Source organism: Hibiscus syriacus, unplaced genomic scaffold (assembly GCF_006381635.1).
Source record: "Hibiscus syriacus cultivar Baekdansim isolate YM2019G1 unplaced genomic scaffold, ASM638163v2 tig00111330_pilon, whole genome shotgun sequence".
In the NCBI taxonomy this organism is placed as follows: domain Eukaryota; kingdom Viridiplantae; phylum Streptophyta; class Magnoliopsida; order Malvales; family Malvaceae; genus Hibiscus; species Hibiscus syriacus.
Window position 1 is genome coordinate 4,160,302 of NW_024063059.1, and position 26,007 is coordinate 4,186,308.

A 26,007-nucleotide genomic window follows, 5' to 3' on the forward strand; every position below is an offset into this window, starting at 1 on the left:
ATAGAAATACTCAAGGGATGGTATCAATACTATAAAGATTAGTATACCATCATCCTGAATTGAACAATAAACGCAATTTATTCAAAGAGTTTGGAAAAGGGTCAAACAACATCAGAACTTCTTAAATGAACTTATAAATTAGAACAATTAATGAACATAACAAGGGCTACATCTCTACTAGTGTCGAGACATTTCAGTCGTTGGTTCAACGCTATAAAAAATTTTCTATTATAAAAGGATAACTCCTTTTTAATATAGAAAAATTGGAACAAAATCAGATGCATGTGATAAAGTATGCTAATTTATTGCACGTGTCACTAATTCATGGGTTACATACACTCATTCTTACGTGTCCTTAATCCCCGCTTTTACTTTTGTTTGCTTCCGAAGTATAATTACCATGATTGTCCATGAACACAATAATATTACGTCAATATATTTGATTCGGATTCGTGGAATTTGAAAAGCCCTACACCTGCATTGATTTTGATGAAGGTGGATACCGTGGGATCATATTTCCACAAAACAATAGAATCCTTTTAAGGATTTGATTATGCGATGTGAAAAATTGTGTTGAAAAGCACAGATCTTAGGCAGTGAAAAGCACATATCTTAGAAAAAGCGATCGCTTTTGTTCTTCACTGTTATTTTCCCCATCTCTTTATTTCCTTAAGCTTTTTATCCGCCTTCACAATGCATAGAATCGTATTGCAAAGGGAAATCAGAAGCAGAGCTTCCCACACGGATCTTTCTTGGTTCAATTCTTCCAATCTTTATAGGTATGCCAAACTTCTTGATCATATGCAGCATATGACCAGAGATTTAAATTGCTGTCGCGATTTTGATTGTGTTGTGTTGTGTTTATGGGATTGGGACATAACAGTGCTATTGCGGTGACGGCTGATATCGCTTTTTTAATCGGTTTTTTGATAGTAGATGTTGGGCGAATCTGGGTTTTGTTTCTTCATATTTATAGAATTATTTGCAGGGAACTGAATGTTGTGAAAAATAGAGTTTAATTTTTGAATTTGGATAATCTGATCTGTTGAAACTTGTGAGTGTTTTGATCTAAGAGTTCATTCATTTTATTTTATTCGTAACATACAATAAAAGATCATCTTTTCTTTATAAAGCTTAAAACATATGTAGATATATTTTATGTACTTAATTGGATTGAAAATTTGATGATTTTACATAATTTTATGGAATGTGTTATTTAGTTCTTTTTGCTGATCTGATAAACCATGAAGTTTGGATTGCTGAATTTGGTCTTTATTTGCTTGAAGAAACGCTACTTTTGTGCCGTTTGTTTTATATCCAAAAACTTCATATGGATTTCTTTTTAATATTTGACAATTTCTATTATGCTAGGTCTGTTCATTCTTTACCTTTTGCAACCGTTGAAGCTGAAGCGATATCGGGTTCTCAACCTGCCGAAGTACAAAACTTGGGTAGGTAGTCAGTATTTTATGCTCATAAAGAAACCTTCAAACATAAGCTGTGCAATGCTTGTTAGAGAAATTGTTTTGTTGTGAGGTAGGGGGAGGATGAGGGGGAAGGTTTAGCCTGTTCTTTTCTTTTGTCTCACAATTTGCTTGAAAGCTATGTTGTGATTCTTTCCCCTTATGGTTGTGTGCGATTAGCGTAGAAGTTAGATGATAGAACTGATCTTTAATAAAGTCCAGAGATAAGCAACTTCTTCTAATTTGGAATGTTTTTGTTTTTAGTGCATGGTAAATGGAAAGAGTCTGCAGCTTGGAACACTCTTGTGGATCCTTTAAATGGAGAACCATTCATTAAAGTTGCAGAAATAGATGAAAGTGGAGTTCAGGTTTGTCCATTGGATGTAATGTGTTAGATACTTGTATTGCTTCGTTTCAGTTGAATCCATTCTGCTTAACTTTTGATTGTCTAAGCAAAACCCGGGCATGTCCTGGTCCTCATGGTCTTTGTAACAACCCGGAATAAAATTTAGAGAAAAAAATTTTAATTAAGTAATTTGGCAAAATTTGAGGATTAAATCGGAAGTTTTCAAAATTGTAGGCCATTTTAGAAGTTAAAGGAAATTCAGGGACCAAGCCCTGCATTACTCCTTTTAGTGTCGGCAGAAAATTTAATATAAACGTATGAATGGTTTTCTGTTTTCAAAACAGAAAACAAATTGTGAAATTCCTCCTCCCGCACTCTACTTCAAAGCCGATTCCGACGCCGTTCGACGTCCAATCGTAAAATTGAAACCACCGTTGTGTTCATCATCAAGCGAGGAACAAACCCTTCAAATTAATTGAAGTGAAACGCTGCCAAACGTCGGGAATTTTCAGTCAAAGCATCGTCGTTTTTTAGCTCTATCGTCGGGAAAAACTTAAATTCACCGCCGATCGTTGTTCCGTTTACGACACCTCCTGCACCATCGTGTTCCTTGTATCGTTGCGAGTCCGCCGTGTCAACCTTGTTTGCCGTCGACGGCGGCGCGTGAGGAGGTGGAGCAGTCAAAGATTCGGCCGAGTTGAAATACGAGCTCTCCGCCGTTCAAAAATTTGAACCGATCGTTGTAAGTATCTCGAAATCGCTCAAAATAATTTTTAGAAATTTTTCCGGGAATTTTCCGACACCGTGGCACTGTTCACGCGCCGCACGCGCCGCCGCAGGGAGAGTGAGCTGCTAGAAAACCGGTTTGACCGTTTTGAACCGGTTTGACCGTTCGAACCGTTTGACCGGTCTGAACCGGTTTGACCGGTCTGAACCGGGTTGACCCGACCCGACTGTTGACCCGACCCGACCGTTGACCCGACCCGACCGTTGACCGTTGACCGTGACCGTTGACCGTTGACTTTCTTTGACTAAAACTTAAAATGGCTTTGACCGACCCTTAAACGACCGTAAATCTTTTCCGAGTATACCTATCCTGATAGTTTTCGACGTGCCAAATCCATTTCCGCAGTCCGTTTTTGCCAAATTCAAACCCGAAGGTCTCCAAATCGACGGTCAAAGTGGTTGACTTTGACTTTGACCAAGAATCTGAATTTCTGAAAAGTCATACTTTATATTTTTCGACGTCCTGATTCCGTTTCCGCAATCCGTTTGGCCAAATTCAGACTCGAATACCCCAAATTGATAGTCAAACTCGAAAAATGCTTATATACTTAAGAAGACTAGCTTTGAACAATTAAATAGGATTTGGGACTGATAGATTATTATTGTTTGAAGGTACAAGAGACTCTCCGGATCGTTCGACAGCTCGACCCAGCTCTTCTAGATCAGTTAAACCACGTGTGCCAGTATTCACCCGTTCGAAAATTGTAGCAGAGCGTGGTGAAACCAGCAATCAGTAAATTTGCTATTTGAACCTATTGTCGAGGTGTGTTCCCTACTTATTATTGAACTGTTTTATTGGTTTTAATATGTGGTACACCGAATTCATTGGCTATTGTTTTATGGATGCACCAATTTAATGTGACAATTTATGGAATATGGCTGCTATCTAATTTTTGTTTTGAAATGGTATATGATTACCATGTTTTGGATTTATGGAATTTATGTCACGGTGCAATTGAATTTTGGAATTGAAATACGATGGAATAGCTCTGATCAAGCTAACTGGGCCTAATGTGACTCTTGAGGGCCCCAAGATGTTTCATTAGGTCGGCTTTCCTTTGCTGTGTGCTTAGGGTAAGCTATATGGACTTATTGACTTGGGCTTAAGGATACAAGCTTCATAGCCTATCCTTAAGTCGGCTTTCTTTTTGCTATGTGCATAAAGTAAGCTATATGGAAAATACTTTTGGGAACTACTGATGGTGTACCAGAAAAGGGTTTAAACTATGATTTTCAAAAAGTTAAACTCTTTTACGAATTTGTGAGATTACTGGACTATGATTTGTACCTATTGTGATTTTATGGAAATGTTGGGACACACTGAGCCTAGCTCACCTTTTGAAAATGTTTTCCCCTTTCAGATACTGTTGGTTAGATACCTTGGTACGAGCACTTGGAGGATCAACATATCTCTTGAAGTAAATCAAATTGTAATGTTTTATCTGGCAAGTTGACTTTATTTTGGTGACATGGACCTTATTTTAAAATATCGGATTTTATAATGATAACTCTTTTGCTAATACTGCTCGGTTTATTGTGATATTGAATTTGAATACGTGTATTAAATTAAATTATTATTTATTGGTACTATATTTACGAGTTGGATTTTGATAGTATAATTTGTTTATAATTTCATGTTATTTATAATGTGATTTTATATTGATGGAATAACGGTTTCGAAAAATGTCTTTAATAATCATAATGTGATCCACTAGACTTAGTCGAAACGCATAGGCCGGGTCTAGGGGGTTACATTTATTGGTATCAGAGCTTTTGGTTTTTAACCCTCGGACTGTGTATGAGTCCATATTGAAAATACAGTTTTAAAATATTTTACAAAACGAGTTACTAAGGCCATGTCACAAAGTTATTAAGATTTTAACTATGTTCGAGACTCCAAGTGCTTATCTAACCTTAAGTTTATCTTCTGTAGTAATCTCGAGATCTACCAAAATGAGTGCTAGACGTGGTCGTCGAACTAGTCGTGGACGAGGTCGAGTAACTAGATTTGCAGATCCGATTGATGAGATACGAGTAGATCCCCCACCTCCAATAGGTGATCCTGCTCCTACGACACCAACGAATATGCCACCTACCGATGGTATTGGCATGACTACACCGATCATAGGAGCGACCGATATTGAGTCAGAGTCTACTGGAGTTGCATTGGATGAGAATTTTAGTAGACAGTTTCTGCAGTTAATACAGGGAGCAGTTAGAGCTACTGGTGTTGTATCTGAGGTTCCTATTTCACGGACGTTGATTTCCAATGGAGTTAGAACTTTTGGGGGACATATTGGTGGAGCTCCTACTGAAGCTGAGGATTGGCTCCAGGATACAGAGAGACGCATGGATCAGTTGGGTTTGGACTCAACTAAGAGATATCTGGGTGCTGTAGCAATGTTAGATGGTAATGCCTACACTTGGTGGGAGTCAGTGACCAGTAGTGTTCCTACCGATCGTTTGACCTGGAATTTCTTTAAGGATCGCTTTCGGAGTCGTTTTCTGGGAGAGCGCTACTTAGCTCAGAGACGACAACAGTTTCAAGACCTGGTTCAGGGAGACATGACTGTTTCTGAATATGAGATCGAGTTCCTGAAATTGCTGAAGTATGGATTCAGTATGGTACCTACGGAGAGAGATCGATGTCGTAAATTTGCCCTTGGACTCAGATACGAGCTGCGTAGGCAAGTTGTAACCCATCAGGATGAGATATTGATGTGCTGGTGGGCAGAGCCAAAGATGCGGAAGAGGTGGAGGTTTTAGCTTCTGGTAGAGAGCGTGTTGATCAAGATCGATCTAAGAAATTTTCAGGCCCGATGGAGTCATCAAAACAGTCCGGAAAGAGGACTCGTACTTCAGCCCCTCAGAGAAGCAATACACGTTTCAGGCCTGCAGCATCCTCACCTTTAGCTGTCAGTCGAGGCGGTTCCTCGTCGTATTATAATGGGCCCCTTTGTGAGTATTGTGGTAAACAGCACTCAGGAGAGTGTCGTAAGAAGATGTGTCTTTGCTATCAGTGTGGATCTAGTGGTCATTATCGGAGGGATTGTCCTCAGTTAGTTTCGTTTGAGCAGACCACTACCCAAACTCATGTGCGTTCGCAGACTACAGTACAGACCCCAATTAGAGATCGTAGTCAAGGAAAGACTCGAGGATCAGCGTCCAGGACAGACAATAGAGCCCGACCTCAGCAAAATAGAGGGCCAACAGCTTCTGAGGCTAGACAGCCAGCTTTGGTTTATGCAACTAGACGTCGTGATGACAGAGATGAGCCTGAGGTTATTGCAGGTACATTTACTATTTATTCTACCCCATACTTTGCATTATTGGACAATGGTTCCACTCACTCCTATGTATCGAGCTCAGTATCTCGAAACCTTCAGATTCCGATCGAGAACACTGAAAATACTGTTACAGTTACAAGTCCAGTAGGACAAGCGGTATTAGTGAATAAAGTATTCCGGCGTTGTCCTCTCGAGGTTCAGGGAGAAATTTTCTCGCTGATCTTATGGAGCTTCCTTTAGAGGAGTTCGATTTAATTCTTGGAATGGATTGGTTGAATAAACACAAGGTAAAGCTGGATTGCGAATACAAGCGGGCTACTCTGAAGACTTCAGATGGTCGGACTGTTGTGTTAATTGGTGAACGGCGTGGTTATCTCTCCAATATAGTTTCAGCGATGGAAATTGATCGTATGATCCGGAAGGGATATGAGACCTTCATTGCTTGTATTTTGAACACCAAGGGTGCATTGTCCACGATCGAGGAGATTCGTACAGTTAGCGAGTTTCCTGATGTTTTTCCGGAGGAGTTGCCTGGGTTACCTCCTGATAGAGAGGTAGAGTTTGAGATTGAGACTTATCCGGGATCGTCACCTATTTCTATGGCACCTTATCGTATGGCTCCAAGGGAACTTAAAGAGTTGAAAGTCCAATTGCAAGAATTATTCGATCGAGGATTTATCCGACATAGTACTTCACCATGGGGAGCTCCAGTTCTGTTCGTGAAAAAGAAGGATGGGTCGCTAAGATTATGTATTGACTATCGGAAATTGAACAAGATGACGGTCAAGAATAAATACCCACTACCCAGGATTGATGATTTATTTGATCAATTGCGAGGAGCTATTGTATTCTCTAAGATTGATCTTCGTTTGGGGTATTATCAATTGAGAGTTAAAGGATCAGATATTGCAAAAACGGCTATTCGCACTAGATATGGTCATTATGAATTCTTAGTGATGCCTTTTGGTTTGACGAACGCTCCTGCAGCTTTCATGGATTTGATGAATCGGGTGTTCCGACCATATTTGGATCAATTTGTGGTGGTCTTCATTGATGATATTCTGATCTATTCTCGTACTGAGGCAGAGCATGACGAGCATTTGAAGATCGTTCTGCGGACTTTGAGAGAGCATCGTCTATATGCCAAACTAAGCAAGTGTGAATTTTGGCTTCAAGAAGTGTCGTTTCTGGGGCATATTATTTCTGCGCGAGGTGTTCAGGTCGATCCCAGCAAGATAGAAGCTATTATGAATTGGAAACGACCTAAGAACGTATCTGAGATCCGCAGTTTCTTGGGCTTGGCTGGTTATTATCGACGTTTTGTTGAGGGCTTCTCGATCATTGCTTCTCCTTTGACAAAGTTGTTAAGGAAGAATGTGCCATTTGACTGGGGCGAGGCACAACAGGAGAGCTTTGAGAAATTAAAGGCAGTTTTGACTCAAGCACCGGTGTTGATTCAACCAGAGTCCGGGAAGGATTTTACAGTGTATAGTGATGCTTCACACTCAGGACTTGGCTGTGTTTTAATGCAGGAAGGTAAAGTGGTGGCTTATGCATCCCGTCAGTTGCGACCTCATGAGTGTAATTATCCTACTCACGATTTGGAGTTAGCAGCAGTGATTTTTGCATTGAAGATTTGGAGACACTATCTTTATGGAGAGAAGTGTTATATTTTCACGGATCATAAGAGCTTAAAGTATCTCCTGACCCAGAAGGAGCTTAATTTGAGACAACGGCGCTGGCTAGAGCTTCTGAAGGATTATGATTGTGTGATTGATTATCACCCTGGTAAAGCTAACATTGTAGCGGATGCTTTGAGTCGAAAGACGGTATCGGAGTTGAGATCTTTAATGGCCAGGATGAATTTATATGATGATGGCACTTTGTTAGCAGAATTGCAAGTTAAGCCGACCTTGGTTGATGAGATCAAGGCTAAGCAGCCCTTTGATAGCTCCTTGCTTCCCATCTTTGAGCAAGTAGAGCAGGGGACAAGCTCAGATTACGCCCTTGACCGGGATGAAGTTCTATGCTTCAAAGGTCGGTATTGTGTGCCTGATGATGCTGAGTTGAGACAGACTATCCTTACTGAGGCTCATAGTAGTCCATATGCTATGCACCCCGGTGGAGATAAGATGTATCGAAATTTGAGAGAGAGGTATCATTGGATCGGCATGAAGAAGGACATCTCAAATTTTGTAGCGAGGTGTTTGACTTGTCAACAAGTTAAGGCAGAACATCAACATCCATCAGGTTTGTTACAGCCTATTAAGATTCCTGAATGGAAATGGGAGCGTATTACTATGGATTTTGTTACTAGCTTGCCTATGACTCATTCGAAAAAAGATTCAGTTTGGGTGATTGTTGACAGACTTACAAAGTCAGCTCACTTCATTCCTGTGCGAGTAAATTATACTTTGGACAAGCTGGCAAGATTGTATATTTCAGAGATTGTTAGATTGCATGGTGTTCCATTGACTATTATTTCTGATCGAGATCCGAGATTTACTTCGAGATTTTGGAAGGCGCTACATACGGCTTTGGGAACAAGATTGGATTATAGCACATCCTTTCACCCACAAACTGATGGTCAATCTGAGAGAGTGATTCAGATACTTGAGGATATGTTGCGGGGTTGCGTAATCGATTTTCATGGTAGCTGGGAGAAATTTTTGCCTTTGGCTGAATTTGCTTACAATAACAGTTATCAGACCAGCATTCGTATGGCACCCTATGAAGCACTCTATGGGCGTAAATGTCGCACTCCGATCTGTTGGACTGAGTTGCGTGATAGGAAAACGTTGGGACCTGAGTTAGTGCGAGAGACGGAGGACACAGTCAGATTTATACGTGACCGTTTGAAAGAGGCATTTGATAGGCAGAAGTCTTATGCAGATCAGAGAAGGAAAGATATACAATTTGAGGTTGGTGATCAGGTCTTCTTAAAAGTTTCACCGTGGAAGAAAGTATTGAGATTCGGGCGTAAGGGTAAATTGAGTCCACGATTTATTGGGCCGTATCGTATTCTGAAGAAAGTTGGACCTGTTGCTTATCAGCTTGAGTTGCCTTCCCACCTCAGTCGTATTCATGATGTTTTTCATGTGTCTATGTTAAGGCGATACCGTCCAGATCCAAGTCACATTATTCAGGTTGAAGAAGTAGAGCTGAGACCGGATTTGTCATATGAGGAGGAGCCCATTCAGATTTTAGAAAGAGATGAAAGAGTTCTTCGGAATAGGCAAATTCCAATAGTCAAAGTTCAGTGGAGTAATCGAGGCCCCTCAGAAGCTACTTGGGAGACATTGGAGTCAATGGAGGCTCAGTTTCCTCAACTATTCTCATAAGGTAAATTTCGAGGACGAAATTTCTTGTAGAGGGGGAGAATTGTAACAACCCGGAATAAAATTTAGAGAAAAAAATTTTAATTAAGTAATTTGGCAAAATTTGAGGATTAAATCGGAAGTTTTCAAAATTGTAGGCCATTTTAGAAGTTAAAGGAAATTCAGGGACCAAGCCCTGCATTACTCCTTTTAGTGTCGGCAGAAAATTTAATATAAACGTATGAATGGTTTTCTGTTTTCAAACAGAAAACAATTGTGAAATTCCTCCTCCCGCACTCTACTTCAAAGCCGATTCCGACGCCGTTCGACGTCCAATCGTAAAATTGAAACCACCGTTGTGTTCATCATCAAGCGAGGAACAAACCCTTCAAATTAATTGAAGTGAAACGCTGCCAACGTCGGGAATTTTCAGTCAAAGCATCGTCGTTTTTTTAGCTCTATCGTCGGGAAAAACTTAAATTCACCGCCGATCGTTGTTCCGTTTACGACACCTCCTGCACCATCGTGTTCCTTGTATCGTTGCGAGTCCGCCGGTGTCAACCTTGTTTGCCGTCGACGGCGGCGCGTGAGGAGGTGGAGCAGTCAAAGATTCGGCCGAGTTGAAATACGAGCTCTCCGCCGTTCAAAAATTTGAACCGATCGTTGTAAGTATCTCGAAATCGCTCAAAATAATTTTTAGAAATTTTTCCGGGAATTTTCCGACACCGTGGCACTGTTCACGCGCCGCACGCGCCGCCGCAGGGAGAGTGAGCTGCTGGAAAACCGGTTTGACCGTTTTGAACCGGTTTGACCGGTTCGAACCGGTTTGACCGGTCTGAACCGGTTTGACCGGTCTGAACCGGGTTGACCCGACCCGACTGTTGACCCGACCCGACCGTTGACCCGACCCGACCGTTGACCGTTGACCGTGACCGTTGACCGTTGACTTTCTTTGACTAAAACTTAAAATGGCTTTGACCGACCCTTAAACGACCGTAAATCTTTTCCGAGTATACCTATCCTGATAGTTTTCGACGTGCCAAATCCATTTCCGCAGTCCGTTTTGCCAAATTCAAACCCGAAGGTCTCCAAATCGACGGTCAAAGTGGTTGACTTTGACTTTGACCAAGAATCTGAATTTCTGAAAAGTCATACTTTATATTTTTCGACGTCCTGATTCCGTTTCCGCAATCCGTTTGGCCAAATTCAGACTCGAAATACCCCAAATTGATAGTCAAACTCGAAAAATGCTTATATACTTAAGAAGACTAGCTTTGAACAATTAAATAGGATTTGGGACTGATAGATTATTATTGTTTGAAGGTACAAGAGACTCTCCGGATCGTTCGACAGCTCGACCCAGCTCTTCTAGATCAGTTAAACCACGTGTGCCAGTATTCACCCGTTCGAAAATTGTAGCAGAGCGTGGTGAAACCAGCAATCAGTAAATTTGCTATTTGAACCTATTGTCGAGGTGTGTTCCCTACTTATTATTGAACTGTTTTATTGGTTTTAATATGTGGTACACCGAATTCATTGGCTATTGTTTTATGGATGCACCAATTTAATGTGACAATTTATGGAATATGGCTGCTATCTAATTTTTGTTTTGAAATGGTATATGATTACCATGTTTTTGGATTTATGGAATTTATGTCACGGTGCAATTGAATTTTGGAATTGAAATACGATGGAATAGCTCTGATCAAGCTAACTGGGCCTAATGTGACTCTTGAGGGCCCCAAGATGTTTCATTAGGTCGGCTTTCCTTTGCTGTGTGCTTAGGGTAAGCTATATGGACTTATTGACTTGGGCTTAAGGATACAAGCTTCATAGCCTATCCTTAAGTCGGCTTTCTTTTTGCTATGTGCATAAAGTAAGCTATATGGAAAATACTTTTGGGAACTACTGATGGTGTACCAGAAAAGGGTTTAAACTATGATTTTCAAAAAGTTAAACTCTTTTACGAATTTGTGAGATTACTGGACTATGATTTGTACCTATTGTGATTTTATGGAAATGTTGGGACACACTGAGCCTAGCTCACCTTTTGAAAATGTTTTCCCCTTTCAGATACTGTTGGTTAGATACCTTGGTACGAGCACTTGGAGGATCAACATATCTCTTGAAGTAAATCAAATTGTAATGTTTTTATCTGGCAAGTTGACTTTATTTTGGTGACATGGACCTTATTTTAAAATATCGGATTTTATAATGATAACTCTTTTGCTAATACTGCTCGGTTTATTGTGATATTGAATTTGAATACGTGTATTAAATTAAATTATTATTTATTGGTACTATATTTACGAGTTGGATTTTGATAGTATAATTTGTTTATAATTTCATGTTATTTATAATGTGATTTTATATTGATGGAATAACGGTTTCGAAAAATGTCTTTAATAATCATAATGTGATCCACTAGACTTAGTCGAAACGCATAGGCCGGGTCTAGGGGGTTACAGTCTTAGTACTTCAAAGAGTGCTTTTCATTGGGCCTCTTCTCACTATCAGTTGTTTGCAAATGCAATTTTTTTTTTCATGCTTTTGAATGAACTAAGCATTCTGTAATGGATATAATGCCAGCCATTTATAGAGAGCTTGTCCAAGTGCCCAAAACATGGTTTACACAATCCCTTCAAATCACCTGAGAGGTAGCTATAACTTATCCTTCTGTTTAATCTTAATACTTGGGCCATATGTGCCTTTTTTTCCCACATTTGTAGTTGAAGAAATAATCCTTCTGGTATTTTTTTTCTACAGATATCTCTTATATGGAGACATATCTGCTAAGGCAGCACACATGCTTTCCTTGCCAAAGGTAATGTGCTTTAAGGAAATCTATTTAGTCATTTAGGTGGGAAATGTAGTATCTTGATGTTATTTGGTATCAAATTCATTATTTTTTTTTTCAAATTTTATGGTTTTCAGGTGTCCAATTTCTTCACTAGGTTAATACAAAGAGTCTCTCCTAAAAGCTATAAGCAGGCCTTTGGTGAAGTTTATGTCACACAAAAGTTCCTTGAAAATTTCTCTGGTGATCAGGTATATCATTAACGCATTACTTCAGCTTTTCTAATTGCACTGGGCAAATCATCTATGGAAAAAAGTTCCTTGAAAACTTCTCTGGTGATCAGGTATATCATGAACGCATTACTTCAGCTTTTCTAATTGCACTGGGCAAATCATCTATGGAAAGTGATCATGACAGATGACAAATATAGTTCTGCATTTCTTCATAAAGTTGCCTTCATGAATATATAGTTTCTTCAACGAAAATGATACAGATATCAAGATTTCAAATATGCCTTAAGTCCATACCTATAATAAAAATTTATGACATTCAGTTATGATCTTTAACCTATTCTTCTATTCTTTATTTATGGTAGGTTCGTTTTCTAGCAAGGTCTTTTGCAGTACCCGGAAATCATATTGGACAGCAAAGCCAAGGGTACCGTTGGCCTTATGGTCCGGTAAGGCATACACTCATGGTTGATTCTGATCATTCGAAAAGCATCTTTCACGCCTTACTGTTTAAAAGCAATTTGAAAAATTGATGCAATTGACTTATTCTGAAAGAAGAAAAAATTTAATAAGTTCAGAAATTTAAGAAAATTTCACCTCCTATTTTAGTTAAAAGTAATATGAAATTAGATCCTCCAAGTACTTATAAAATGATTAAAAGAGGAAATGACAAATGTGTCATAGAATGATCCCTACTCTATTAAGTTTACATAGCTAGACTTATCAATGGTATCAACTGTATCTGATGCGCTTTAGAGCACTCCATATCTTTGTATTCTAGGAGTTTATGTGAGAAAAGAAGCTTTACACAAGAATTTTTGTAAATTGTAGAATAACAATAAATTTACTCTTCCGGTAACGGCATAACTATTGGATAACATGATTCATATTTTATTTTAACAAAACATTTGCATAGGTCTTTCACTTCAGTAGTTTGATAATGGTGGAGTTAATTTGTCTCATACAACTTATGGAAAGAATTGGATGGTAATTTTGTCACTTATTGTTGTCGAGGCATGATTTATTCTGTTATCTGTACTTGAAATTTGCTGTCATATAATTCTGTCTGTAGACCTCTCCCTGATATTTAAATACAGGTCGCTATTATTACGCCCTTCAATTTCCCACTCGAGATTCCTGTACTTCAACTTATGGGAGCACTCTATATGGGAAACAAACCCATTCTTAAAGTTGATAGCAAGGTGGACCACTTGAAGATCAGTTTCGTTTTCATTAATTGGTTCGACTGGTACTTTCATGGTCACTAGTAAGTAATAGTTTGAAACCTCTTTCTGCAGGTAAGCATCGTAATGGAGCAAATGATGCGCTTGCTTCATCATTGTGGGTTACCACCAGAAGATGTGGACTTCATAAATTCTGATGGGAAGACCATGAACGAACTGCTAATGGAGGTCAGTTACTTTGAGTATAAGTTATCTCTCTGTGCTCTAGAAAATTTAATGAGACGTTTTTCTTTTATTTGTATCATTCTCTAGCTTATGAAGTTTCCTTTAAGCAGGCAAATCCCAGAATGACCCTTTTTACTGGAAGCTCAAGAGTAGCAGAGAAATTAGCCGTTGACCTGAAGGGTCGCGTGAAACTGGAAGATGCAGGATTTGATTGGAAAATTCTTGGTCCTGATGTTGAAGAGGTTCCATACGAAACGAATTCTGAACTCTGTGTTTAATATTCTTTTTCCAAGTCTAGACCAGTGTTGGACGTTTCTCTTTATTTTCTAATCGCAGGTCGATTATGTTGCTTGGGTATGTGACCAGGATGCATATGAATGCAGTGGTCAGAAATGCTCAGCACAATCGATATTATTCATGCACGAGGTTAGCGACTTGCATTCGGCATATTTGCATTAATTTATTCCATTATCACCTATGTTACTTGGACTTGAATGTGTCGGATATCCCTATGCACATTCAAATGTGTCGGACATTGCCTTAGACATGAGTACTTCTAGGAAAACATATGACCTAGAGAAAGAAGATAGCTCTTCATTCTTATTTGTAGCACAAAATGTTCTTTGCTTTTTAACTTTTTAAGTTGTGTATATATATATATATATATTCAGAATTGGTCTACGAGTTCACTCATATCGAAAATAAAAGGTCTTGCTGAGAGAAGGAAGCTAGAAGATTTAACCATTGGCCCTGTCCTTACTGTAAGTATGCTTCATATATTGTATTTATTTTCTTATAATCAGTAGGAAGTACTTTAAAATCGTATTTAGCATCAAATCATATATTATTTGCCAAAAGCTGTTGAAACTCTTGTAATAGGATTATAATTTTGATAAAAATATATTGTACTGTACTGTTGCAGGTTACAACCGAAGCAATGTTGGAGCACAAGAAGAAATTACTGCAAATTCCAGGCTCCAAGTTACTTTTTGGAGGTGAACCCTTGGAAAATCATTCAATTCCAACCATTTATGGTGCTATGAAGCCGACTTCCATATACGTTCCTCTTGAAGAAATTTTAAAGCCAGCTAATTATGAGCTCGTAACCAAAGAAATCTTCGGGCCATTTCAGGTATAACTGTTTACGATTTCATTTGAAGGGTGAAACGAAGGTAAAAACATTGATTACTATGTTTGCTTGTAGATTATAACCGATTATAAGAAGGATCAATTAGCAATGGTGTTGGATGCTTTGGAACGAATGCATGCACATCTAACAGCTGCAGTTGTCTCGAATGATCCCATCTTCTTGCAGGTAAAACTTAAAACTTTTTTCAGTCAGTTCAAAGTATGAAATTTCGAAGTCTAGCACATGGACTCGAATTGACCTTTATTCTTTGGCACTTTATAATTTTCATCAAATGTAAATCCGCAGGATGTCATCGGGAAAACGGTGAATGGGACGACTTATGCTGGATTGAGAGCAAGGACTACTGGCGCTCCACAAAACCACTGGTAAGTTGAAACGAAAACAAAAAATCATTTTCATGTATGCATCATATTTGGTAGTAGGAGATGAAAATGGAAGACTTGTGTGCAACAAAGAAAGAATGAAAGGACAAAAAAAAGAGAGATTCTAAATCCCAATGGTTATCTGGTTCTAGGTTTGGACCGGCTGGAGATCCTAGAGGAGCTGGAATCGGAACACCAGAAGCGATAAAGCTTGTTTGGTCATGTCACAGGGAAATCATTTATGATTTCGGTCCCGTGCCAAGGGGATGGGAAATTCCACCCTCAACTTGAGAGGAGCGTACTCAGAAGAAACATTTAGGGTTTCATATATGTTTTCTTTTGCCAGTGCCATTGCAGTTTTAGGAATAAAATGAGAAATTTTGATCTTTCTCTAGTATAATGTATTAGTTTTAGGCAATGTACCCGGGGATGATACTTGCATACCCGTAGTTGAATGTGTCGGACACATATATTTAATAAGATAAAAAGTTTGAACTTTTAAGCTTATATGCTCATTTGATCTCCATGGATTCCTAGAATTAATCAAAACTATAATGCACGGTTAGCAAGTGATTACAAGGTAACATTTGTTCAAAACTTTCTTAACCAATTGATAATGCATAAACATATTGTAGACGGAATTGTTTGAACCTAGGAATTCTAGGAAGAACAACATTCCTTTTTATCACTAGGATTAAATTTCTATCATTAAGGTTACTTAATGGGCTCAATTTGCATAGTTGAATCGAAAGCTCTTGTTAATTGAATCTCTTCTCCCAATTCAATGATAATATTTTATATAGTTAGTAAAGTTAAATCATCTATAAAATTAAATTTTGAACTTAAAAAAAAATAAATTTTGGTAAAGGTTTAGTGAATGAATAGTGAAATTTACTCTTCGTTTGCGTAACCCCATTTGTGGTAATTAACTACATTCAATTTTTAACTCCGTTACGTTAATTTATTAACGAAAAATATGAGTTGATAATTAAAAAAAAGTTCACGTGTTTTGTGTCATCTTCTTTTTCTTGCGAGAGTTAACGTAATAGATTAAAACTATTCTTTTTTTTTTCTTTTGAATTGATGACCGAAATTTGACGAATTCAAAATATAAGGGATTGCACATGTAGTACACCCATATTATTTTTTTAATAAAATCGAATAAATACCATTTTGCTTAAATGGGCTAATACTTTTTTATTAATATGGAATAAGTACAAGTAGTATCCGTTTAAAAATGATTCTCAACTATTTGATATTAAATAACTCGTATTTTTTTTAATAATCTGAGGTATTATAAGATAGTTTATGTTCTAGTGATATACTTTCGTTAAATGATCCAAATTCAAACTTTATATATTTAACAAATTATGTATGAATTCTATTTTGACTAAAAATATAATAGATATTACCATGAGATTATATATAAAAATATTAAAAGATACAATAATATATCATAAGAAAATAAGAATACCATCAATTAAAAGATAGAGATGAGAATTCATTAAATAATTTTAATGGTTAAAAAAGTTAATTCTTTTTTCAGATTCTAAATTCGAACAACTATGCATATAGGATGCACGTTGTTAATGAAGAAAAAAAAGAAAAATAACTTAGAAAAGAAAGGAGAAAATGAAATTGATTTTATAAAGGCCTACAGAATGGAAGAAGAAAAATAATTTTTAATATAATGATTGATATCCGATCTATTAATCGATAAATTCATATCAGGTAATACAAATTTGAAGATGACCCTGCCAACCTAATTTGTTTTATTCAAAAACATCAATATTTGAATCCCTAAACTTACTTGAAGGATCTAGTAACTCATTTATTAATGTTCATCAACATATTATTCACTAAATGTTAAAATATTTTTTATATATATTAATCATGTATTTGATAATCATATTTTAATATAACTTTTATCGTGATTTATAATATTACAATAAGTCCAATTACAAATTTTAATAAACGTTTTTAAAGATGGTTTTTTATGTTAATAATAGATACAATGTATTTAAAAATTACATAATTTTTATCCCATTCTAACAGACCAAACACACTATATGATTGTTTAAAAGATCGTTTCCCTATCCGACCTTACTCTACTAAAAATGACCTCAGGACTGCCATTAAATTAAAAAGAAAAGTTTTCATAAACATAGCATCATTAGAATTCTAAAGAAACCCAAACCAACTGCTAAACCACATGACAGAATTATGGATCAGTTGCACAACACCATAAACTTATAGATCAAATCCTATTCTCATCCCCATCCCTTTAGAAACCTTCCGTAAGCGCAAAAACTCGACCGGCCAGAGGTGAAGGCAGTGCCGCAACTGCTTCCTGGATTTTCTGAATGACATAAATTTCTTAATCACTACTAGGAGCACAAACTAAGGTCACCATTTAAAACAAGGGTGATATACACAAATGATTCCCTAACTATAAGAAGTTGTTTTGTTAAACCTCCGACTATCAAAAGTTACAAAATAGTCCCCATATTATAAATGTTTACTTTGTTGAATCAATCAACTATTAAAAGATAAAAAATAGTCACCCGACTATTCATATGTTCCAAACTCGTCGTTTTCCGTTAGAAAATTGATGATCGTCTTGAGTTGGATATTAACATGCTCATTAGGATACAATAATATCTGATCACATAACTGTTTGAACCGTATTTTGTAGATCGTTTTTCTGTTTACATTATGCCAATGAGTCAGTGCTTGAAAGCAACGACGATGCTAGTAGACATCATGAAAATATGATTTTATCATATCCTAGTCAAAAAGTTACGTCCAACAAAGACGACCGTTAAGCTTTCAACGGAAAATGATGAGTTTGGAACATACGAATAGTCATGTGACTATTTTGTAACTTTCAATAGTAGGAGGACTCAACAAAGCAACATCCTATGGTCGAGAGACCATTTTGTAACTTTTAATAGTCGGGGGACTCAATAAAATAACGTCGTATAGTCGAGGGACCATTTGTGTACTACCCTTAAAACAAAAGCTATAATTGACTCGATCCAATCGTACAGAGTCATTTAATTTGCCTATTAAAATGATAAACATCTTTGAACCAATGAGGGCAAAGATATTGAACCAGATAGAGATCTGGAAACTTTCTATGAGAGAAAGCAAACTTGACCTTAATTACTGAGCTATAAAATGGACCATCATACACCAAAACTGCCAGGGCATACCTCTAATGCATACCGAGCTGAGAAGTGAATCAAAAGAATTGCTCGATTCTCAAACTTGTCTGCATAATTAATGATCTACAATCCCATCCATGAAAACAATAAAAACATGGCTTATTTTTCAATCATAAACAAATATATAACTTTCGTATGCACAAAATACAAGACGATGTCTAGTGTATGAAGTTTACCTCAGACAGATGAACGTGTCCATATTCTCTAGCATGCTCCACTGATACCGAGTTATCTAGGAATGTGCTCTGCAGAACAAGACAGATTCTCAGTTGTCTATAATTAATAGTCTAATACATAAATCCTAGGCCTTTTATGTTGACTATCTTACCGAGGGGTTGGGGATGAGGGGGTTTGATTAACTCCTAAAAAATACTTCTACACCACCATAGCATATCAGCACGTCCAACAAAAGGGATGAAAATGATTGAACAATCCAATATTCTAAAGGGTAAAGTACACAAATTGTCCCCTGCTATAGGGCGCTACTTTGTTGAGTCTCCCGACTATTAAAAATTACACAATGATCCTCCGACTATAGGAGGTTTCTTTGTTGAGTCTCTCGAATATTAAAAGTCATATATTCTAAACTCATCATTTCCCGTTAAAAATTAATAGTCGTCTAAGTTGGACGTTAACATGCTGACTGGGATATGATAATTGTTTGAGATTCTGAGATCAAATTTTATCATATCCCAATCAGCAGGTTAATGTCCAGCTTAGACTATCGTCTTTAACAGAAAAGGACGAGTTTATAACATAAGAATCGCCGGGTGACCATTTTGTAATTTTTAATAGTCGGGAGACTCAACAAAACAACACCCTATACTTGGGGGACCATTTTGTAACTTTTAATAGTTGGGGGACTCAACAAAGCATGGTCCTATAGTCGGGGAACCATTTGTGAACTTTACCCTATTCGAAAAGGCAAACTAAAATTCTACAACCAATTAATAAACACATGACGCTGAACAGGATACCATTCAAATTAGTAACATGAGCTGCATAACCGAGAGAAATTTGCAGCCTAATCTTACCATTTATCAATAGCACAATTCAATTATGCTTTTATGAGAGCAGGTTTCCGATAGAAATCTAAGTTCGAGTATCCAATGGCTATCAAGGAGATTTGGGATAATCTATGTCTCAGAACCTCATCAGGATAATAGTAAAGCATCCAATCGGTTCATCTCAAATATTTATAATAATAATGCAAACTGGCATTCCTAAAATAAAGATAGCAAAATGAAAAAAATAGAGTAAAATGCACCTCAATGACAAGAATCTTTGCCCGCAAAACATCTAAATTAGCTTCATCAACTATAAAATCCGACTTAGTATCTCCGGTAAAAGCAACTTCTGGTGCATTAGTAGTATAAGTGATCTGTCCAGGCATGAATTCAACCAAGTTACACACAAGATCTATAGGATGATTAAGTACAACTAATATGAAGGTAAAAGTATGGAGAGCTTTTTATCTAAATATAATGAGTATCAACATGAGAAGAAAATGAAAACACAAATAATTAAAAACCTTTGAAGGAAACCCCTTAGGTGATTTTACCAATTATTATCACATGTGAACTATAAAGTTCCAGAGATGCAACGTACTCCGAATTGTAAAATGAAATTCTCAAAATTTGTAACCATCTGTGGTATTTTAAGTAGGTCCTAACCAAGATAATCAAGACAGACCTCCACACCTGATGACTTCATGTTCTTGATCTCATTTCCAGAAAGGCCCAAGTACTCTTCTTTAAGTTTTTGTTTTACGGAGTAAACTATATAACCCTGCAACAATTACACTATCAAACGTTAAAATTAAATTCAAGCTGAAAGCCGGAAAAAAGGAAAAATAAACATTAGATCTGGATTTATTCACCTGGCTTGGTATGACATGATAAGTTCTAAAAGCTCTTACTTTTAGATCCCTTCTCAAGAAGAACTCCTCTCCTGAAAATATATATGATATGTAACAGACAAGAAAATATATGCAGAGGTAAGTGATTTGATAAAAGTTAAATACTTGCACATTACCCACATCCAAGCTGATTAAACTATGCTTAAGCTCTGATTGATCCATCTTTCTATGGACCTCGAAGAGTTTATCAACATCTTCTTTTATGCAAGAAGGTACAATGATAGTTGGAGGCTTCATGCCATATAAACCCCGGGTTGCGACATACATTGGCAGGCCACCCTGTCAAACAAATAGACGGTAAATGAACTTGATTTGTACCCAAACTTATTGGATTACAATCCCTTTGATTATTTTCCAGTCCATTACTTGCCAATACAACTTTAATCACCATTTATATATTCATGTTTCACAATCAATAGGTGGTTCTTATAAATGGTGTTGAACAGGGATTTAAGTAGCAGTCCACTACTGCATTTGCGCCTGTTATATAGCAGTAGCAGTGCCGTCCAAAACCATTATTGCATGAACGCGAATCCGCGCTACCCGCAATCACAGCAATGCTTAAACACAGCGCAACCAAAAAATGCCACGGCAACCGCAATTTAAATATATATTGATGAATGTATTCAAAACAAACGGAAAGTATCATAGGAATCAACTTGAAGAAAATGGCACATTAAGAAAATGAAACTTGGAAACAGCTACACATTTTCCCTTCTGTTAAAATTGAATTTCTTCAAACTTAAAACAATCAAAAGCACCTAAAAACAGAGATTAATATGAAGAGACCTTGAAATTCTACCTTCATCCGTAAAACAATAAAAAAAAGCTTTGTGCATTCAAGTGTAATCACCTAATTTTGTGTAGAATTATTCATTCAGCATCCAAGAATTAAAAGAAAAAGGGGCAAACCAAGAGCTAGACTACCAAAAGCAAGAGCAGAAGAAGAGCAAAAACAGAAAGATAAAGGAAAGCACTAACGATATGATCCATATGGCCATGGGAGATAAAGAGAAAGTCTTGAGAAAGGGCACGTTGCGGGCACCGACCGATATCGAATGCTAAGTTAAGAGCAGGGAAAATAATGCAAGTTTCATGCCCTCCTATTGACAAGCCTTCTACTCGGTATCCTTCAATTTCCATCACTTTGTTGTTCTTTTTCTCACCGTTTTGTGGTTTTTCTGATTCTGGGTTCTTTAATTTTTTGCTCCTCCTATCCATTTCGAAGTTTATAGACTCCAAGAACAACTCGTCTAGGCGACGAATCTTTCGGTTTGGGCTATATGGAAAATCCTAAGAAAAAGCTTACCATAGGCTCCAAGAAATCTGAACCGATGCGTTTTGGGTTGTAAATTGGCTTAAAGAAAAATAAACCTCCAAAATATGTGTTCTTGTTTTAAGTCCCTAAACTATTTTTTTTAAATTATTATATAAATATATAATCATTTAAGTCTTATAATATTTTTTAGTTAGAAATTTTTTTCCTAACCAATAAGATGTTGACATAAACTAAGTATTTGTATTGACAAAAAATAATTTAGAGACTTAAAACAAAAAAGGCACAATTTAAGGGTTTATTTTGATAAAAAAATAATTTAAGAACTTAAGGTAATTATATATAATAGTTTAAGTATTTATTTTTACCAAAAAATAATTTGAGGATTTAAAGTAAAAGAATATAATTTAAGGATTTATTTTCAGTTTAAGCCTTTTAGATTTATAAATATGATATAACTATACTTGAGGTCCATAAACTATGAACTCTATTTTAAATTAGTTCATAAACTTTAAATTATTTTATACCAATTTTCAAATTATCATTATCATTTACTATATTTTGATCTCTCAGTTATTTTATATAATTTCTTTAAAATCATGATTGTAGACACTAATTTTCGTTCATTTTTTTCCGGATATTTCTATATACTATATAATTTGCAAGCGGTTTGAAAATACGTATATAATATATGGTTTTTAAAACACTTTTAAAAACTATATATTATATATATTTTCAAAACATTTTTAAAAAATATATAATATATAATTTTTGAAAAACATTTTGAAAACATATAATATATAATTTTTAGAGCATTTTTGAAAACTTATATATAATATATAATTTTTTAAAAACATTTTTAAAAAAAATATATATAATTTTTAAAAGAACATTTTTAAAAATTATTAGTTTTTTGAAAAACATTTTTGAAAATTTATATATAGTATATAGTTTTTAAAAAAGAAACAGTTTTAAAATATATATTATATAGTTTTTATTTATTGTTTTTATTTATTATTATTCACTCGTTTTTATTTAATTATTTAATTTTTTTTTTTGTTTTTTAGGTCAATTGTTTTGGTCCAGCAACAGTCCAAATTGGGCCTGAATCAGCCCGTAGCCAACATCCAAAGGAGATAGGGTTTACACATTTAACACAGGCGGCGTATAGGGGAAAACCCTAAGACCTCATTTGTGCAGCCAGATCTGGACCGTTGGATCTGACCCAATCCAACGGTCGAGATCAAATCAAGGAATATTCCAGAAGTCACACCAACAGTCACAGACGGCGCGAGATTTCCGGCTGAGATCCCCGGGACTGACCTATCCCGGGGTGACCGGTCACAACAACCACGATCGCCCCTATTTCAGAACTAACAGGCCACTGGTGGGGTATAAAGACCCCCACCAAGCCACTGCCAAGGGGGGAGGATCACAGTAAGCTGAGGGCTCAAACCCACCGTACCATCAACCACAGAACATGGATAACCCATCGAGAACACCACACACAGAGCCATCACAAACCAACCATCGAGAATCACAGAACCGAGAGAACATCGGCCACGGGAAACCAAGGACCGATAACATCACAAAGACCATCAACACAAAAACCACCAAAATACCAACAATCGAGAACCCACAAAAACAGTAAACAAATCGACCAACAACAAAGGTCGAACACAACCAAATACACAAAACCGAAGTACCAACCAAAGGCCTCGGAGAAGCTATCGGAAAACCAAAGGGCATCGGTTTTAAGGTAAAAGACCCGAACTTTAGGCGTAGATCTACGCCGTTTGGGGTCCCTTTAGGGGAAATGGGCTTCGGATCAGGGTTTAGAGTGACAAGGTGAGTGTTTCGGGCTAAGTGGTTTTTCCGGCCACCGCCGGCGGTAGCCGGCATGGTGGCCGGCGTGGCGGTTGACCATCGGTGGTGGCGGCCGAATCTTGGCCGGGTTAGAGAGAGGCGAGAGAACAGATGGTTCTCTCGTTGAGGAGAGAGAGAGCAAAGTGAGAAATGGCCAAGGTTGGGTCATTTTGGCCTTGGAAACGGGCATATATAACGATAGCAAAACTACGTCGTTTTGCAAGGAGGGACTTCAGTGTAATTTCGTGAGGGGTAAACTCGGTCCTCGGCCATCATATTTTATCATATTTGTACTTTGGTCACTGAATTTCATTTTTTAGTATTTTAATTTGGAATTTTAATTTATTATGCTTATATTTTAGTCCCCAAGTTATATATTTTTGAATTTAGCCCAAGATTTTATGCAGGTTTTATTTTGGTCACTAATTAACATCCATTTTTTTTTTATTTCTTAAAACCTTTTTATATTCAATTCCGTTTTTTTATTTCTTATTCTTCTATTGTTTTGTTTTTTTTTATTTATCTATTTGATATTTAATTATTATTTTACCCCCTAACATTTTTTGACATTTTCAATGGTAATTTTAATCGATCAAAGGTAAGCAATTTGAATCGGGTAGTTTAAATTTTAATTTAAATTTCAAATTTTCTCAACTAAAGACAACCGCTAAATTAATTGGTACCGAAAGGGCGGTTCAAGGGTGCTAATCCTTCCTTGACCGTAACCGACTCCCGAACCCGACACATTTTTGGTACAACGCAGATCCGGTAAGATGGTGTCCGACCCACCTAAATTCATTTTAAACTGGTCGGTGGCGACTCTAACCCAATTATTCAAGTCGAAGCCCAATTCCGGGTCCAACCGAAAGACGGTTCCGACAGCTTGGCGACTCTGCTGGGGACAGGTAAGTGAGTCAGGCCGAAATTAATTTTCGGTTGTCTTTTTATGCGAAAATGGTAAATTTTAATTTTAATTTATTTATTCGATTCCAATTATTTATCTTTGATTATTTTTCAAATAAATAGTTGTACTGACGTTTTTTAATGATTTCATATTTTTTTTCAAAATTGTCATCTCTAAGCTCTAAACCCGAGCTCTGAACCCTATTTAAGTGGAGGTGAAAGCGACGCCTTCGTGTGAATTTATTCACCGCACAGGCCTAGCAAGTAGCCTTCGGGATTCATATACCTTATGTCTTCGTGTGAATTTATTCACCGCACAGACCTAAGGGAATGTGTCCTCTCGAGTTTAACTTAGTCCACACAAGCCTGTGATGGGTTTAGGAATAAGGGTCTGGCAAGCCCAAGGGGGCACCGGCAAGGAGAACTCGAGTACCTTTTTTTAAGAACCTAAACCGGGAGAGTACAGGGAATTAGAGCCCACCCCAAAAGCTCATTCCAAACCCTAGGCTGTTTCGTTTCCTGCATTATTTTATGTTCAAAGCATACGAACTAGACAAATATGCGGTTAGGATTTGTTTGAAATTAGCATACGGGATAGAAATCATGTCCGAGTAGGAATATTAAGCATGTTCGGGTAGATATCATGTGGGGTAGGACTTTTATTTTTCATGATTATTTTTACCTCACTAACTTTTTTTCTCTTTCACTTTATTTTCATCCCTTGCATCATTTAAAAGAGGTGTTGATCCACCAAAAACGTGTTTGCTAAACATGAATAATCTGCATTAATGGACAAAGGGGTTGTAATACAAGAGATGAAAATGCAGAGGATAGTCTACAAGGAGACTATGTGTCACGTTTAATCCAGAAGACGTGGTGCCCGCGATTGAAGAGTATATCACTATACTGCATTATAAATGAGTCAATGAATCGGGTCTACATCAAGCACAATGAAAGTCTATCTTTGAAGAACTGACTGGTAGAAGTTGCAGGGGCAAGATTAAGACCACTGATCTTAGGAGTCACTTCAAAGACGACAATGGCAAAATGATAACTGAAATGGGAGACCATTACTGACGAATTCAAGAAACAGACAAATGGACTTAACATAGTTCCTATCAATTAAGGGCTCCAATGACGTATTCGTTGGGAACAGGCTCGACAAAAGATAAATGCCAGAGGTACAGTCCTTTAATACTTTTTTTTAGGGCAAACAACTCGTCATTTGCACGGTTCATCCAGAGAAGCCAGAGCGGTTCGACAGGTTATTCAACTGATGACGGATGAAGGCAGAAGACTAGTCAACATGTTAGAAGCTGTCAGAATATTTTTTGTCTCTTAAAAGATAAAACACTTTTGTCCCCAATAAGGATTATTTCTAGTAACAGACACATTTTTTGGATCAATGCCTCGAACATTGCATGCATTATGCATCTAAACATATGTTGCATTTTGTCATTTTTCTTTGCATTCACATTAACTAACATATACATGTCTCATCAAAAGGAGCAAATACTGGATACACCGCCTCAAGCGTTGGACACACCCCATCTGCATAACACTCGTTTGAAGAAGAAGATGATGGAAGCCAGAATTACACAAATCGAGGAGAACATGTTGAAGCTCCAGAGAGAGTTAGAAGAAAAGATAAATCAGAATAGCCAGAGTAC

General features: G+C 37.0%; 2 protein-coding genes across 3 annotated transcripts; one reads left to right on the plus strand and one right to left on the minus strand.

Moving 5' to 3' along the window:
* Positions 1-473: 473 nt before the first annotated feature.
* Positions 474-15,500, plus strand: LOC120158830 (delta-1-pyrroline-5-carboxylate dehydrogenase 12A1, mitochondrial-like). 2 transcript variants are annotated; one of them, XM_039169571.1, is made up of 16 exons: positions 474-785; positions 1,378-1,451; positions 1,728-1,831; positions 11,789-11,856; positions 11,966-12,023; positions 12,134-12,247; positions 12,592-12,675; positions 13,324-13,428; positions 13,525-13,638; positions 13,746-13,877; positions 13,972-14,061; positions 14,307-14,396; positions 14,558-14,767; positions 14,840-14,950; positions 15,071-15,150; positions 15,300-15,438. In XM_039169571.1, exons 1-16 carry the CDS (start codon positions 694-696, stop codon positions 15,436-15,438), a joined length of 1,665 nt encoding a protein of 554 aa, XP_039025502.1. In that variant the 5' UTR covers positions 474-693. The 2 variants fall into 2 exon arrangements, with proteins under 2 accessions (XP_039025502.1, XP_039025504.1); XM_039169573.1 differs by lacking the exon at positions 1,728-1,831 and having other exon boundaries at positions 476-785; positions 15,300-15,500.
* Positions 15,501-17,199: 1,699 nt separating this feature from the next.
* LOC120158569 (tRNase Z TRZ1-like) lies at positions 17,200-21,605 on the minus strand. Its single transcript, XM_039169396.1, has 8 exons — positions 21,274-21,605; positions 20,409-20,571; positions 20,254-20,324; positions 20,067-20,162; positions 19,642-19,755; positions 18,551-18,619; positions 18,363-18,437; positions 17,200-17,506 (listed from the first exon to the last, which is right to left on the minus strand). Exons 1-8 carry the CDS (start codon positions 21,511-21,513, stop codon positions 17,432-17,434), a joined length of 903 nt encoding a protein of 300 aa, XP_039025327.1. The 5' UTR covers positions 21,514-21,605; the 3' UTR covers positions 17,200-17,431.
* Positions 21,606-26,007: the final 4,402 nt, after the last annotated feature.

Coding starts and splice junctions, on each gene's coding strand:
- LOC120158830 (XM_039169571.1), top strand. CDS start 694: ATGCATAGAATCGTATTGCAAAGGGAAATCAGAAGCAGAGCTTCCCAC. Junction 1,452..1,727: donor TGCCGAAGTACAAAACTTGG/GTAGGTAGTCAG, acceptor TTTTGTTTTTAG/TGCATGGTAAATGGAAAGAG. Junction 12,024..12,133: donor ACATGCTTTCCTTGCCAAAG/GTAATGTGCTTT, acceptor TATGGTTTTCAG/GTGTCCAATTTCTTCACTAG.
- LOC120158569 (XM_039169396.1), bottom strand. CDS start 21,513: ATGGATAGGAGGAGCAAAAAATTAAAGAACCCAGAATCAGAAAAACCA. Junction 20,163..20,253: donor ATCATGTCATACCAAGCCAG/GTGAATAAATCC, acceptor TAATTGTTGCAG/GGTTATATAGTTTACTCCGT. Junction 18,438..18,550: donor GACACGTTCATCTGTCTGAG/GTAAACTTCATA, acceptor ATGGGATTGTAG/ATCATTAATTATGCAGACAA.